The sequence below is a fragment of the Acanthopagrus latus genome, chromosome 13, assembly GCF_904848185.1.
Source record: "Acanthopagrus latus isolate v.2019 chromosome 13, fAcaLat1.1, whole genome shotgun sequence".
Classification (NCBI taxonomy): domain Eukaryota; kingdom Metazoa; phylum Chordata; class Actinopteri; order Spariformes; family Sparidae; genus Acanthopagrus; species Acanthopagrus latus.
In genome coordinates, this window is record NC_051051.1 from 15,991,569 (window position 1) to 16,007,420 (window position 15,852).

The 15,852-nt window shown below is 41.9% G+C and overlaps 1 protein-coding gene across 4 annotated transcripts in view; it reads left to right on the top strand.

Annotated features, from left to right (window-relative positions):
- LOC119031861 (protein turtle homolog B-like) overlaps positions 1-15,852 on the top strand; it is a 138,044-nt gene that overhangs the window by 45,567 nt on the left and 76,625 nt on the right. For all 4 annotated transcript variants that reach the window (XM_037120620.1, XM_037120622.1, XM_037120621.1 and 1 more), the window contains exon 3: positions 5,426-5,572. In XM_037120620.1, coding sequence (XP_036976515.1) covers positions 5,426-5,572 — 147 coding nt within the window. The remainder of the gene's footprint in view (positions 1-5,425; positions 5,573-15,852) is intronic.

The window sequence follows — 15,852 nt, forward strand, 5'->3', positions numbered from 1 at the left end:
GTCACACTTAAACAAGAAAGTAACAAAGCAGAACTGGCAGACCACAACAGCACGTCAACAATGATTCAACATCTGAACCGAAAGCATCCAGTTGTTAACACCAGCTCACCAAACGTCGCTGACACAAGCTAACGTAAACATTGATGTTAGCTGATTTAACATAGCCTTCCATCGCTAGTTAGAAAGTATGGTATTTGTAAAGGCTGTAGCCTGATGACGGTATGAATAGATATCATATTAAGATGTGGAAAGTAATTTGTGTTAAATTGCAAAAGAGTAACTCCTGAAGTAAACTCCTTTCCACACACACACACACGCACGCACGCACGCACGCACGCACGCACACACACACACACACACACACACACACTCATGTCATTTCCTTCACTCTCCCTCAATCACGCATGCATGCACACACAAACAAACATACACCCTTACTCCCGGTGTTAGGAATAGTTGGAATACATTTTTTTTCAGGAACAAAAGCCAAACAAAAGGTCTATTTAACAGACGCATTATTTGGTACAGTTGTTGAATAGTGCAAAATTACTTTTATTAGATTACTCGATTAATCAATGGGTAGAATACTCAATTCTAAAAATATTCGATAGCTGCAGCCCTACACCCTGGAGATCCCTGGACATGTTTTTGGACACAGGAACTGCTTGTGGCATCATCTGCTACAGGGAACATCGTCAGTTTAACATACCAACAGACCAACATTTTAGTTTAAAACATTCTAAAAACGAACAAACATCAGCAGATTGTGAAGAAAGAACAGTGTAACTTTTATGTCAGAGATGTCTATGCATTGTTGTGGAGAAATCTACTGAAGTTAGAATGCTGACTAGCTAGCCCCGGCTTGCCCTGTCTCATAATTCCACTCGGTGGTGGCTCTTAGCTTGTAGTTTAATAAATGAACAAAATAAGTGTATAGAATGTCAAGAAAGGAAATACATCTATGTTCTTTACTAAAAGAAAAATATAACCATACTGTGTACCTTCTAAATTAAAGTTTCACTCCACTCCCAAACTAAGATGGACTAAATGAACTAATCTTGAAACACACTTCAATCAAAAACCTTTTCACAATCATCTCTAGCTCGGTCAAAAAACCCCCCCTCAGTTCTCAGAGTAAGATGTGAAAAGATTCCAGCCAGACACGCTATTTTCCTCCCTGTCGATGCCCAACTCTCTCTCGGTCCTCTGCAGCTTTAACCCTCTCCTGTCCGCTTCTGCTGTGTCTTCTCAGCAGAGTCGTAGTCCTGGTCAGAGCTGATTGTTAATCAGCAGTATCAATCAAACAGTATCCCCTGTCTTCAAACTGACCTCTGTCGGTCTTGGAGGCTGTGCCGTAGCTGAGTTTGGTTGAGCTGAGCCACATTGCCTGCAGTGACTCCCCCCTGTGATCTGAGGTTGCCAGCCAGGCAGACTCCAGCCGGTCAAGGCCATTAGCTCCACTAGTAACTGAGCCAATTAGCTAATGGTAATTAACTACAGCCAGGGATAGTTGGCAAAGAGCAGCGCTTGTCTGTTACTCTGGCGATATGCTACCTCCTATAGTTTTGGAGCAACCTTTGAACAGCAATAGTTTACAATTTCATTTTTATTACTGACAATCCCATGAAAGGACCAAAACCAACAATGAAGAGATCCTACTTACAAGAAGAGATGGGGCTCAGTTGCATTTTATTTATCTGTATCAAGTCCCAAACAGAAAGAGATAAAAGAGATCTAAAAAGGCAGTGTGAATGAAAGATTTGATAAGGGATTTTTGGCAGCAATCCTTAACAAATTTAGGTATTTTACAAACATGGAACTAGTTCCAAAATTAAACTGGCTATTGGAACCAATCCCTACAAATGGGCATTTTTTTTGTGTATCCAAAGCCAGATATATCTTCTGCCTCCTTGCCATTGAGCTCCACTGTTGCCCAAAAACTATTAAAGACACATCAATGAGCCACACTGTTGCATTGGGTGACTTATGTCTTAATTACCATAAACACACCAAGCCTTTTTGAAAATGAAACTGCCGTATAAATGTTGTCAAAAGGAACTGATGGGCTCAGAGCTGAGAGCCACTGCAGTGTAGAGAAGCCAGAAACTATTGAGAGGCACCAACATAGTGTTGGTTCAGGTCTTTATATGGGCTTTGTTTTTTAGCTTAGAATACCAGCCTTATCATTTAAATTATGTTACATAATGCAGAAGTTGCTGTTAAAAATGTGTAAAAGTGAAAAAATAGAGAAAAACTTGTAGTTATTCACTCTAAAATAGCTCGACGCTTTCTCACTGTCAGAGGTTGAAAATGTGAACACTGCACAGAGCGGACAGAAAGCAACATACTGAGGTTGTTTTGACTCAACACTGGAGATTTTCTTGTATTTAATTTGGAAGGATGTGACTTTAGAGGTCACAGAGCACGGGGGTCATGTCAACAACTGGTGGAAGATATAATGTTGTTTGATGGTCTGTCAGTATAGCAGTATGTATTTCTGTTTGCTGTATATAGATCATAGAAGCGGAATCAATTTTAAAATGGCTTGTTTTCATGATATCTTTCCTAGTGCTCATTAAAAGTTTGGTAATTTTAGAACTTCAAGGTACAGGGTAATGTATTCATCTTTATATAGCACACTGTTGCATAACCAAGGAAACTCTGTCCATCAGTTGTGTGTGAGCACCAAACATCGATGTCCACCTCTCCTCATCTGGCTGTAGTCGCTTTGACGGCTGATAATGCAGTCCGCCCGTGAAGTGCGTCATCTTGGTAGAACATGTAGTGGAGACAGGTCTATGTGGGCTCAACAGCCTCTATTTTCAAGTTTTTTGGCCAGCCTGAGGCCCATTTTATCCATTTCCTTTTACTGCAACCAGACAGTAGCCAGGAGCAGCCTCAGACCAAGCCAGATTAGCATGACTCTGATTCCAACTCTCTTTCTGCTGTGATGGCGTCAAAGTCCGTTTGTCCTAATCCAAAACACAGAGTTTCTTCTCCGATGACGATGACAGTATTTTCTGCCATAAGCAGTATGTGTTTCAGCAACAAAGCCGAGAAAATGATTTATAAAACGTAGTACCATTTGGAGGAGCTACCGGACACTGCATCTTCATGCGCCACCGTTTCCATGTTGTAAATTCTAGCATCAAAGACATCAGCACTCTAAACAGAAAAGAACAGCATCTGAATTTGTGTCGTTACATTTGTATTCCCCACAGAACTGTCACAGAATTGACACAGTTGGCCACAAACATCACATGACTTCTACTCAGATTCATTCAGGCTAATCCAGCTGATTGTCGTTCGCACAGTGTGAAAAGGAACTGCCCGCAGTCAAAGCAAAAAGACAGCCAAAAGACTTTCCATGACGCTGATTTGACGAAATATGGACAAATAGGCTGCAGCTGTTTTAAAGTGCAATAATCCGTTATTCATCAGGTTGTTTTGACAGATTAGTTGTGCAGTACAAGATAAAGTCTGTTCGTGTTGTATAGCTGTTACTTTATTTTCACATTTTACATATGACAAGCTCCAGTTTTTGAAGCTCTTAATCTTCCATGGTCCACCCACATAGGTGATTTCATTTGTCTTACCTAATGGGACCTCTTCTCAGGACTATGTGGGCGTGAATTGACTGTACTTTATTAATATCCACTATCTTGTTGGACTTGTTGTGTATGTAACAACAGGACAATGTACAACATATAGCTGTCAGTCATAGTAGTCCATGTGATGTCACGTAAATTGGAGCATTTCTCTACCCAAAGTTCACCCGCCCAGTGCTCCAATCAGCCCAAATACTTGAGGACCACCAGTTCTATTCATACTACTCATTCCCACCAGGACCTTTAACACTTACACAGTTTTTAATCATACTCCCTCTTGACTTACTTTTTTCTTTTTTTGGTGGATTGTCAAAATCAGGCTTTATTATTTGAGTATTTTGGGTACAAGGTTAAAAAAAACAATTTAACAGAAATTCAGGCTTCACACATCTTCAGTGTGGTTTGAAATGCACTTCTCACTTCTGTAATTTTCTTTCAGTTTAAGCATATCTGCATTTACATAAACACTCTCAGGGTTATTTCAAGATTGCCATTGGCAAAGGGAGGGCCATATGTGAAAATGAAGCACCACTATACTTTCATACAGTAAGTCACAGTCCGAACAGTGTTTATACAGACACACTCATGCATGATTTCTTGTTCATTACCTTTTATGCCTGAATACATCACGTCCAAAAAGGACATCCAGCACTGTTTGGACAGATTGTTTACCCTCAGACAAAGACAAATGGATGTGGAACCAAAGAGCAGGTACTGTGAGGAAGAACACAGTTGTGAAGGATCCCTAGATACCGTATACAGTATATTTAATACATACCTGACACTCTGTAACATTCCTAGTTCCTTACAGTCAGCCAAGAGATGGCACAGACATGGGTCGAAGCTGTTCAAATATAATCTGATATATAAACATCCTAACCAGGACACCCACACACACACGCATACTCACACAAACACACACACAGGCAAGGAAACGTCACTTTGACTGTCTGCCTTAACTCACTGAGACAGCCGCCTGCTGCAGCTGATGTATTTACCTGGTGTGTCATGCTGCAGAGGGGATTTGGGAAAGCAAACAAAAAAATTAGTCAGGAATCCCCACAAAGTGGAGAGGATCGTGGCGAGTTAGGGGATTAATGAGGGAGAGCTGGGCTTTGATAATGCTGACGTTTTGGGCCGTCCTGTGCTCCCTGAAAGCCCTTTGTATAGCCCTTATTGCGAGTTGCCATCTGTTATGATCCAGTTGCCAGATTGCCCAGAGCACCCCCCCCCCCAACAGCTTTTGATCTGCACAAGGAAAATGCAGCTATTCCTGACTGTGTACTCACTAAGTCAAAAGCCGATAACTGTCCTGATGGACTGTGACTCCTGTGGAACCCCAGGGGCTTCTCTGTTGTGTCGGCCACATCCCACTCCTCAAAGGAAGTAATGACCTGTCCTTGCCTCGGTGCATCTCCGAAATAGACCGCCACACGGAAGATGAGGACATCTTCAGCCACACTGAGGCTTGCGTGACAGATTTCACTGCACATATAGAGTGCAGTTGGTGTGCCACTTTGATGTTGTGATGCATATTCAAAGTTGCACAGTGCAGCAGTCACTCAGAAACAGGTCTTATGCACAGTGATGTTTAGCCTGCGACACACCGCAGTGCACTCCCTGAGTATTTACATCTGAACTCGGAAAAGGTTGATTTTTCTCCTAAAAATTCAGCCGGCCTTTCTCTTCTTTCCTCTCTTTTTTTCATTCACCTCTCACCCATTCCGCTCCCTTCGCTTCCTTCATTAAATACAATCCACCCGTCTTTCTCACCTCTCTGTGCCCCCTGACACCTCATCTCTGTCTCTGTCGACCAGGCCGAGCCAGTCTGCACGGCAAGTCCTCCCTGCGGATAGAGAACGTGCGTTCAGACGACCAGGGCTGGTATGAGTGTAAGGTGCTGATGCTGGAGCAGCAGTATGACACCTTTCACAATGGCAGCTGGGTGCATCTAACCGTTAACGGTAAGTTGAATTTGCATGCTTTGGACACAATCCCAATACACAACATTTCCCTACCACTTAACCCTACCCCTACCTTTTGCTCGGTCACACTGAGGGGAAGGGTGTCCCTGTTGTGGTTGGGACAGAGGGGGATGAGAAGTGTCAGTGTATTATGGTCATTTTCTTTGTTGTAAACATAAATGATAAATTATATAAACTGATGACATTTGAAGGTCTGTAAGGATTGTGCCAATTCATAGTCGGTGATGTCTCTACTTATGATGCCTTTACCATCCGTATCAAAGCATCTATCGAAGCATACTAATCTCAGGACTATCTAAAGTTAGGTTTAGTTTATTGCACATAATGTATAACCATGCATCAGCTCCATTCTAAGCTGCCACTAGACAAACCTATATTTTGTTAGCCCATAAACAAGATCTTGGTGTTGTGAAGTGCACAGATGGGTTTCTGTGAGAGCTTGCCCATCATCTCAAAATCAATGTGGAAATAAATAAATAAATGTGTTTAATAATGAAGAAACAGTCTAGACTGAATAAAACTTTGTGTTAATTTATTGACACTTTTCTCCACTCTGACTCAGGCTCTTTTTTAAAGATACATGTGCACAGTCCGCATGTAGCCTTCAGATGTTTTATTTTTTATTTTATACCAGATGAAACAAGAAAAACATGAGATGACACCATGCTGTAGCAATGGCATTCAGTTTGAAATAAACATGGGTATCACATGCAATTGTGTACACAAGATCTGTATCTGTTTTTAATTCCTCCCTTGTGATGTCTTTTGTATTTTCTTCTTAGTGTCCTTTAATGCTTTTTATGTTCTTATTATTATCTTTTTATTGCCTCTTAATCCTGTTACTGATCATAATCATTTTATCAGTTTTTAATTCTGTGATGTGATGTCACCTTCCAATCATCCGTCATTGCTTTGTATTCTTCTTACTTTTTTAAATTATCCATTTGTATTTTCATTTTTTAAATTTTTATTTTACCTTTTCTCCCTCTCTGTCCTTTCTGAGATGTTGCCTATTTTATCACTTTTATACTTATTCTCATTTTGACTTTAGACATTTTTACATTTTGTGTTCTGCCTTCTTGTTTCAACTCAGCTTAGACTACACTTTCTTGTGTTAGGCACTTTGACACTTTCCCTGCTCTGACTTGAGCTAATTTTTAAAGATCAATGTGCACAGTCCACATAAAGCCTTCTTTATGCCATACGTGGTTGTACCCATATGAAAACATAGCTGTAGCATTTCTTTAAGGGAGTCTGGGAATATTGTGGTTACGAGTTAAACAGTGCGGTCACAAATATCTGCCGCTTATCTTACAGTACAACACCTGATTAGCATTGCAGCGGACCATTTTGTTCACTTAATGGGCCATCGTCCAACAGGTCTTCCAGCCCCCAGTGGGTGCATTGTTACACTGATAGCAAGAGAATTTTTACAGCAACACTACAAATTCGAGCTGCGCAACTGTGTCAGCAGCTTAGTCAAATGAATATTGATGGATAACATGGATATCGATAACCTTGAATTGCATTTACAAAACATGTAGGGCCTACATGCATTCAAATGACCTCTTGATAGTTTTTTCATCAGTTAGTTACTATGATAACAACAGGAATAAAGAAATTGCCAATAATATATGGCAACAATCACAGTATTTTATGGCCTGAGTCAGCACTCTACAGTATTCACATTCCAGCGTGATGTGATGTTTACCATTGCTATGGCAACAAGTGGAAACTGCCCTTAGCTCATATTAGCTAGTTTAGCCCAATCATCTGAAGAACAATAACCAAAATAAAAAAAATGCAATTTGGCATTTTCGAACAAAATCACTTGACAGGTCAGCACTCGAAAAGGAGTGGTTGAGGTAAAAACTGGAAATGGGATTGGGCCTTGTTTTGACAGTTCAATAAAAAAAAACAGACTTGGAGGATGGCCAGACAGTTCTTTTTTTCCGGTGCGTAAATGTCACATTTTCATACAGTGGTCATCTGGGCAGAGATGCTGTTGAGTAACCACAAGGTCAAATGTTACGTCCCCATGGTAGGAAGTGCAAAATATCCTTGACACTGATTATCATTGTTTGTGGTGTCTGACTGCCCTCGCGGTGGCTGTGTCAGAACTAGAGGACTGACAGAGTTGTCCCTGAACAAAACCCAGCATGCTCTGTCACTGATCGCGTCCCTGGAGAAGAGCACCAGACAAACACCTGAGTGTCAAATAAGCATTTCACACAAGTGTAAACACCCATGGGGCTCTCTCACACAAACTAAGAATATTCTTGCCTTCACTTGGTGGCTCAAGCATTCATCCAGACACTTAATCAGACAGCATATGATGATGCCAGTTGCTGTGGTAACAGACACACCAGATACGGTCCTCTACACACACCCTCCACCTCCACCCCCTCACGGTCACAGCACATTAGCTCAGTTTCATCAGTGTTGCTCTTGTTCTCTTCTGCTTTGCCTTGCCTCTGCTCTCTCCCAGAAGTGTTTAAAGTCCTCTCGGCTTCTTCCTCTGCCTCTTCTCTCTCTGTCTTCATGTTTACCTCTCGTCCGCTGCTTTTACTTTCTAGTTGCCATATCAGACATGAGTCACAGCACTTTTATCAGTTGAGGCCAGTGGTGTTGCTGCACAGGACACAGCTGACTGGGTTCCTAGTTCTACCAGAATGTTTAAGTCAGAGATGTGTCATGTTTTGTTGAGTCTCACAGGATTCAAATGAGATTGGTTTAAAGTCTGGTTTGAAGTCTGTGTATGTAGGGCTGTCACACTCAAACAATCAAAAAACCAAGGAAGTGAGGGCAATCTGTTTGTAAATACGTGTGAAGACATATTCTAAAATACTTAATCCACAGTCATTTTGGGAATATGGAATCAATAAATCACAAACTGGAGTTTCACATTATCACTCTAGTTATGAAACATGATCCCACCACAAGGCTTTGCAAATTGGACATACTGTACATTTTACCATAATCACTGTGTCCCCCATGTGTTGGTTGTTGATTAGGAAATTAGTTTAAATAAGGAACTATTTGTGAAAAATAATACATTCTTTATTAAATACTTGGCAGACATTCTTGCGTTTCAGTATTTGACTAATAAGAAGACAAAGCTGGATGTCAGTGATGGTGGAGGAAATAGCTAGTGTGGATGGAAGGTCATTATGAGAAAAAAACTGACCATACACCAATATCACTGAAAGCTAGCGTGCTTCAAAAATAGCAGCCTATAGCATATTTTGTGCTGTTGAACTGACCGCTGTATGGCACTTTACTTTTTAAAAACAGGGAGAGACATCCGTGCTGGTTTGGCTGTTTGTGAGTCCTGGTGGGCCAGTATGCAGCGGCTCGCCAAATAGCTTTCACGGAATTCTCCTCTCGTCAAAATTTTAAGTGTTTCTGTGGAGATAAAAGCTCTCATGGAGGGCAGGAGGTGGCCACATATGACAGCAGCTGCATTGAGTGCTGTTGCAATGTCCTGATTCACTGGCGAGCAAAGCAAGTTTGCCGAAGCCAAGGAGGAAGCTCGATGAAATGCTCAGTGAAGTAGAGGTCCTCTGATGGAGGGACATACAGTGGTGAAGCAGTGGTAGGGTCAGGGGACCAGGGCTCTGGGGAGTCCCTGCCGCTTTACTGATTGCTGATGTCATCCACATGCATCTACACAGGAGCAAAGTGCACCTCTGCTTGGCTGGCGGGAGAAAGCCCTTCAGGCATATTCTCCAGTCTCACCAGCGGTGGTGTGTTCTGTACAGGGCAGATGTGTGAACAGAACATGATCTGTGGATGTAGACGTCATGGTGGAGTCACCAAAGCAAAGCTTTGCACTAGTACCAGCTTCTAAATGCTTATTCCAACACCATATGGAATATCAAACTCCTAATAATTGCACTTTAGAATGCTTTAAAGTGCTCATAAAGCTCTAATAAAAAAATAAGTGCTTCACTTGTGTAAGAGGAGCATTTGAGAGTAATGGTGGAGTTGGTTGTTTGAAATGTGCTATATAAATAAAGCTGGTGTGCCTTGCAGTCCGAGCAGATTTCGCTTGGGGAACTTGAGTGTGTGGTGTTGGAAAAGGCAGAAAGAACAGGAAAACAGTGTGGGCAGGGTCGAAAACATAAACTGTAGGAGCTAGCAATAGCTTGCAGGCTAACAACAGCCATCATCAAAGTCCATATCATACATCATCTTACCAGACAATTATTATTATCCTCTATCGGTGTCCTTAACACTTACTGCAGCTAAGCAATGACTCTCCCTCTCTGCTGCTTGTGATAGTTTACAGTGCAGTTCCATAAACATGAGTTTTTCCTGAATGAGTTCCACCCACTCCATCAAACTGGCCGCACAGCAGAGAGCACTGTGATTTTGTGTTACAGAGTCCTAACTGATTGAGCTCTGAAGTAAACCGAGTGGAATCACAAAAAATGAATGGGGAGAAATCGGTTTTGATCACGCCTGTACTCTAAAGTGATCACATTATTAATCACATATGTGATCTGAACAAGAGAACCCTATCAGAGTCTAGTATTTACCTTAACAGCCGCCAAATTGTTAATTCTTTAAATAAAACCAACAGCTTTCTGTCAGTCACTGATATGTTTTGTCTGCAAAAATGTGTGATTCTCATTCTTTTATGTATGTGAAAAAGTTAGCATATACTTTGTAAATGTAAAAATAGGGATAAAATAATACAATTTAGGGCAAGGTTGCACATACAAATGCAGGCGAGTGACTATCCAGTGCTGACTGTGGACTGCGCAGGATGTGAGGTACAAGACACTCAGCTTGCTGGCTTGTAGTCTTTTTGAAGGGTCAACACACATCGTTGCTATTGGTTATGGCCGCCACTTAAACCATGATCAAAGTTCAACACAGTTAAATGCCACGAGAAGCCAGGATGCAAATTTGCTTTCACTAAGGCAAAACTTTTATTTTCCCTTATGCTTGCTTTAAATGGAAGTGAACAGAAAAGCAATTATTCACTGCTGTTAATTTTGCACATGATGCTTATGCTTTATAAGGCAAATCAGTGGAACCATGTGAATAACTTATATGCACATGATAGGTGCAGATATTGAAGATGAAGGGCAACTTATTGCTTCTATTGATCCATACTGGTTTAGATGACATTTGTCAATTCAGTTTTGTACACTGAAAAGACCTTTGCAAATCTGTTAAATTAAATTGACCATGTTTTCACATAGATCATTTTCTTAACTTTCATTCTTACATTTTGGAGAGTCTTCAGTTTGTCAGATCAAGTTTACATTTATTTCCCACCTATCACAAGCACAAAATTTTAGTCTTAGCAGTTTAGGTTTAGCTCCCATGTCTGTGAACATTTTCTGAATTAAGACGATGAACGGTCAAGCCCTAAGAGCTCCATAATCTTTTGTGAGCTGAAAGAAAGTGTTAAAACTATATCTATGTATATATTCTTTTTGCATACTTTAGATGGAGTTTAATGTGATTCATGAGACGTCATCTACAGTGGATGAACCCACCTAAGCTTCACTTCCGCACATCCGAGTTTCTGTCAATAAGGGGAGTAATGCAGTGCTGGCATGCCGTAGATATTATGCAATCACAGTTATGTACATCCTTCAGTGGTAAAGCTGTACTACCTGTGATTCAAATTGTGTCTGTGCATACCGACTTCTCATCATCTGGACTTTATTCTTATGAGTGTAGAATGTTCAACTAAGTGTTCACTGTATGTTAAAGTGTGATGAATATTTCTAGGAACCGACAGGATCTTTGAGGGTTAGGGCCGTGTTACATACTCGTGCTGCATGAAGCTCCAGCAGTCCTTCTATTTTTAGATCCCCCATTTGCGATCCACCTCTCCCTATCATTGTCAAAAATCAGCGATTGTCAGTGATTACTCTGAGCACTTTAGCTCTCAGCCTCGTTTGCACTAAAGAAGTAAGTAATGTATATAGATTCTGGGTGAGATGCGTATAGATTGTGGGTGAGAGTGCGATATCACACTGATGCCTTTCCTCTACAAATTGACACCTATGCTTCACTCTTGTGAACTTATCACCCTTAGTCTCCTAGTGTGAGTGGAGAAGGGGAGGGGTAGAAAGAGAGGATGTGTTCGTAAAAATGATGTAATTTTTGTGCAAGCCATTTGCTCTAATGAGAGAAATACCAGTCTAGTTAGTGCATGGAATGAGGTCTTCAGTCTTCTGACTCCTAGTTCCTATTTTATTCTACTTATTGCTATTGGACAAACAGTATACACAATTTTATCTCACAGAGGCTTCAAACTCCATTGATCTCTATTAGACTGAAATAGTTAAAAAGTTGAATAGTAGCAATTCGGGGCATTGCTACTAAGCAGTAAAGTTTTCGCTTCAGCAAAGGCGAGCTTGGCCAATGATGACGAGCAGCCTGTTTTGATAATCAAATTCTGCTTACCATATTTTACTGACCCAGCCCCCAGTGATGCTGACTAAATTACAAAAAACAAAAAAAGTTCTGCTTGGCCACTTTCATTCAGTGGCTAACAGAGACTTTATGAAACAATGCATGCGCATTTACTCAAACCCCTTCCACAGCAAAGTTGGATAGCCGCTGTACTGGATGCCTTTGTGGGTAGTACTGACTGTTCACATTGGCATTATAACTGTTCATGTGTCTGACATGATGCTGTCAGACATCGATGTCTGCCTCCCTTTGTGAGTGTCAACGCCATCTTTTCCCAGGCCAGCTCACACGTTTTGCTCTGGCTATTAAGTGTCTGGTGGCATTATTACCTGTTTGAGAGGTAATGCACCTTACACTTAAGCCAGAGAGAAGGGAAGGTGTCAGTATCTTGCTTCCCTTTGGTTATTTATCAAGGAAATAAGGAGGAAGGCGAACACAGCAGTGAGAGGCAAGATGCTGTGACACTTGTAGACAAGATGGCGAATTGTTCCGCATGCTAACTGTCAAGCAGCATTTTCCTTTCAGGAAATGTCCTACGAGTACAACAGACTGGATACTCCCTGGCTCCCTGCACTTTCACCAGATGTATAAATGTGGTTCTCCAGCCACTTTGCAACCGAGGCATGCCAAGTTCAAAGAGATGGCCATGTTGCATATAGCCTACTTTATTCTACACCCAAAGCAGTTAGAGTTTGCGATCAGCTGGAAGAAGAGCAACCACCCCTCGGCCACGTCAACAGTATCTTGGCATAGTGCTCAACCAGGCTGTAGGCTCTTCTGTCCGATCCCAGACAAAAAGCCCTCCTGCAGGCAGTTCACAAATTGTGGTGGGCTGCAACAGTGACAGCACTGACTGTCATGCAGGTGACCTCGAGGTGGTGCAGCAAATTTGGATGTGGTTCGGGAAAAGTGGAACGGGATGTTTGCCACTAAAGGGTGGACACGCTTTCACAGACTTCATGGCCATGAGGCTGCTTTAGTCGTTCCCTTTATGCAGGACAGGAGCAGCTGACCATCATCCTGGTAGCCCTAGACTGCCACTCTATACTTTGCTACGTGGAGATTACTTGGATGTGCGAGAAATTATATCCCATAACTTGTGCAGTGGGCCCTTCTCTCTTTTTTTTGAAGTGCTTGCTGGAGAAAGGGCCACTAGTGTATGCAGCAGCGTTCTGCAGAGGTTTAGGAGGCAAAGGTTGGGGAACCATGCCTTCATCCCTCAATGGGAACTGCATTTGGGTCTTAAGGCTTTGGTGAAGGATCCACAACAGAACAGATGATAATGATTGAGAGAGATTGGATGGTTGAGAATGGATGTATGGATAGATGGATTGATCACTGTAACTTAAAACAATCTCCCACTTTTTGGCTTCTTGGGATATTACTTTCTCCCTTGATTTCACCTTGTGAATCATCGTCGCAAAATGTGTCCCTTGAGACATTGTTGTGGGAACTACCACAGAGACATTTTTGAGTAATGTATAGGGTTGGGCAGTGTGCAGTTTTTAATACTGACTACAAACAACATTGTATAGCTTTAAGGGAGCTGCTGATTGCAACTCCCTAGCATTTGCCATATAAGTGGCCCGCTGTTTTTACATGTGCCCCCACGTGTTTGTGTTGCTGGCAGCGGTGAGTGGATTGCCAGCTGTATTTTCACACTTTAAATACACAGAACCTACAGCTCAGAGTGATGTCTATGGGTTATGCAGAGTGGACAGACGAGTGTCTGCAAGGAGGGCTGCCATTTAGACACTGAGCCAGAATGACTCTCTATCAGCCAAGATGGCATTTGCCACCGGGCTGCTCGTGGAAGGGCAGCCTGTCCTTTGGACATCCAGCCTGTCCGCTCTCTCTAGCCCAGAGACTCTCTGGCACTGAAAAGTGGTTCAGGAGGAAAGTATAACCCAAGGAGAGCGGCAGGTCCTGTGGGACTGCCGAAGAGAGCAGTGTGTTTACTGTGGAAACCACAAGTTACAGTCCCTGGTATAACCACAGCCACTAAGCACTGGAGGACAAACCAGAAAAAACTCTCCCTTCTGAGGGGATAGTCATGTGATGTGCAAGTATGAGTGCTTCTAAATAGTATTTTTGATGGGTTATTTATTAGATAAATAACACTGATCACAGAAAATTCTGTTATCACTTTTATAGCATCTTCAAACAACAGGTGAAGGTGCACTACCTGGCGCACGCTTAAGGCATTTATTATATAGCGTAACATGCAGAACATGCAGAATCTTTCTGAATCAGTAATGAAAGAGACATGTTCCTATTTTTAAATAGCATTTTACCATAATACAGCCCAACGCTAGTGCTTTACTAGGTTTTTATATAGCTTACTGTAGATAGAATTTTGTCGCAACCATACAAGTTAAACCAGAATTGTGTGTGTGGACTGATAATGAGGTCGAACTGCTGCAACTCATGCTCGACTACAAGGCGAGCAAGTTGCAAGAAAGGCTCAATATCTTCTGCAGCACAAACACAAGCATGTAGTCCGCCATTGTTGTTGTTGTTGTTGTTCTGAAATGTTGCGGGGTTAAGAGGTTGAAGGCTGGAGGTGAAGGAGACCCGGTTTAAAAAAATTGCGTTTACAGGCACTGCGTTTACAGGATCCATTTGGATGATCAGCCAAAACGATGCAAAACATGTGCGTTTACACAAAAAAGCATTTCCATGTGGATGGCCCCTACGATGGTCTCTATTTGTTTCCTTTAGATAGACTCCCACTGTTTTTCTCACTCTCCCTCACAGTTGAGGCCCTGATCCAGCATGAGGTGATGCCAAACAAGCAAGGTTCAGATCTCCCAGGGTTAGTCTTCAACTGCTATCCCTAAAATAGCTTCTGCACATCCGAGTGCTTGCCATCCCTGTATTCTGCCGCAGAACTCTGCAGTGTCTGCATGCTGCACAACAGCCCCTTTCTCTATCTTCTCTCTCTGTTGGTGTCTGTCTATCTCATTCTTTGTCCAGGCTTTTCTTCTGTCTGTGTATCTAACTCTACCTCTTCTATAGCGCCCCTTGTTTTTCCTTTTTTTCACTTTAATTGGCTGTTTTGGCCAAAGGCACACATGCACACACTTTTCCTATTCACAGGTTGAGGTCTTTGAGGAAAAAGGGTTACAAATGTAATTGTGCTCCCTCCTTGTCATGGTTTAAAAACAGATTTAGATAGGCCGTCTGGCCACTGCTTATCCCATATACTGTCAGATTAACAAAAATAGCCCTGAATGGTGTGCCCAAGCCATTGAGACAAAACATTGCATTAAGAAAATGATGACCATCTCAAAATCCAACAAGTTAATACACAGTTTATTCTAAATATACACAGATGTTACCTATAGCTTACCATTGTGAATTTATCAAAACAAAGTATAAAAAGTAGTAAACTGAAACCAGCCAGTCTGATACTACAGAACCATAACTTTCATTATGATGCATGATGATTACACATGCATTGTGTTGGCCTCACTTGCACCTCTTTCATATTTGAGTGGCCTGATGTGATGCTGACTGCGGCGACATGGAAGAAGCTGTCACCATGCTGCGTTGTGGAAAAAGGCTCACACCATGCCAACATGGCTTGAATGGTGGTTGGTCACAGCTCAGCTCAGCACGAGTATTCCCAGCCTTATCAAAACATGGCCAAAGGGAATACTAGCATCTCTGTTACCATCTGCCAATCTAACATTGTGCATCGACCCAGACAAATCACATAAATGGTTTGCTGAATAGTAGCTACAGTAATAGAGAGGCCTCATAAAGTCAAGGTTATTGCTCTCGCAGTAGATACTATAAGTATTTGTCCATGTGAT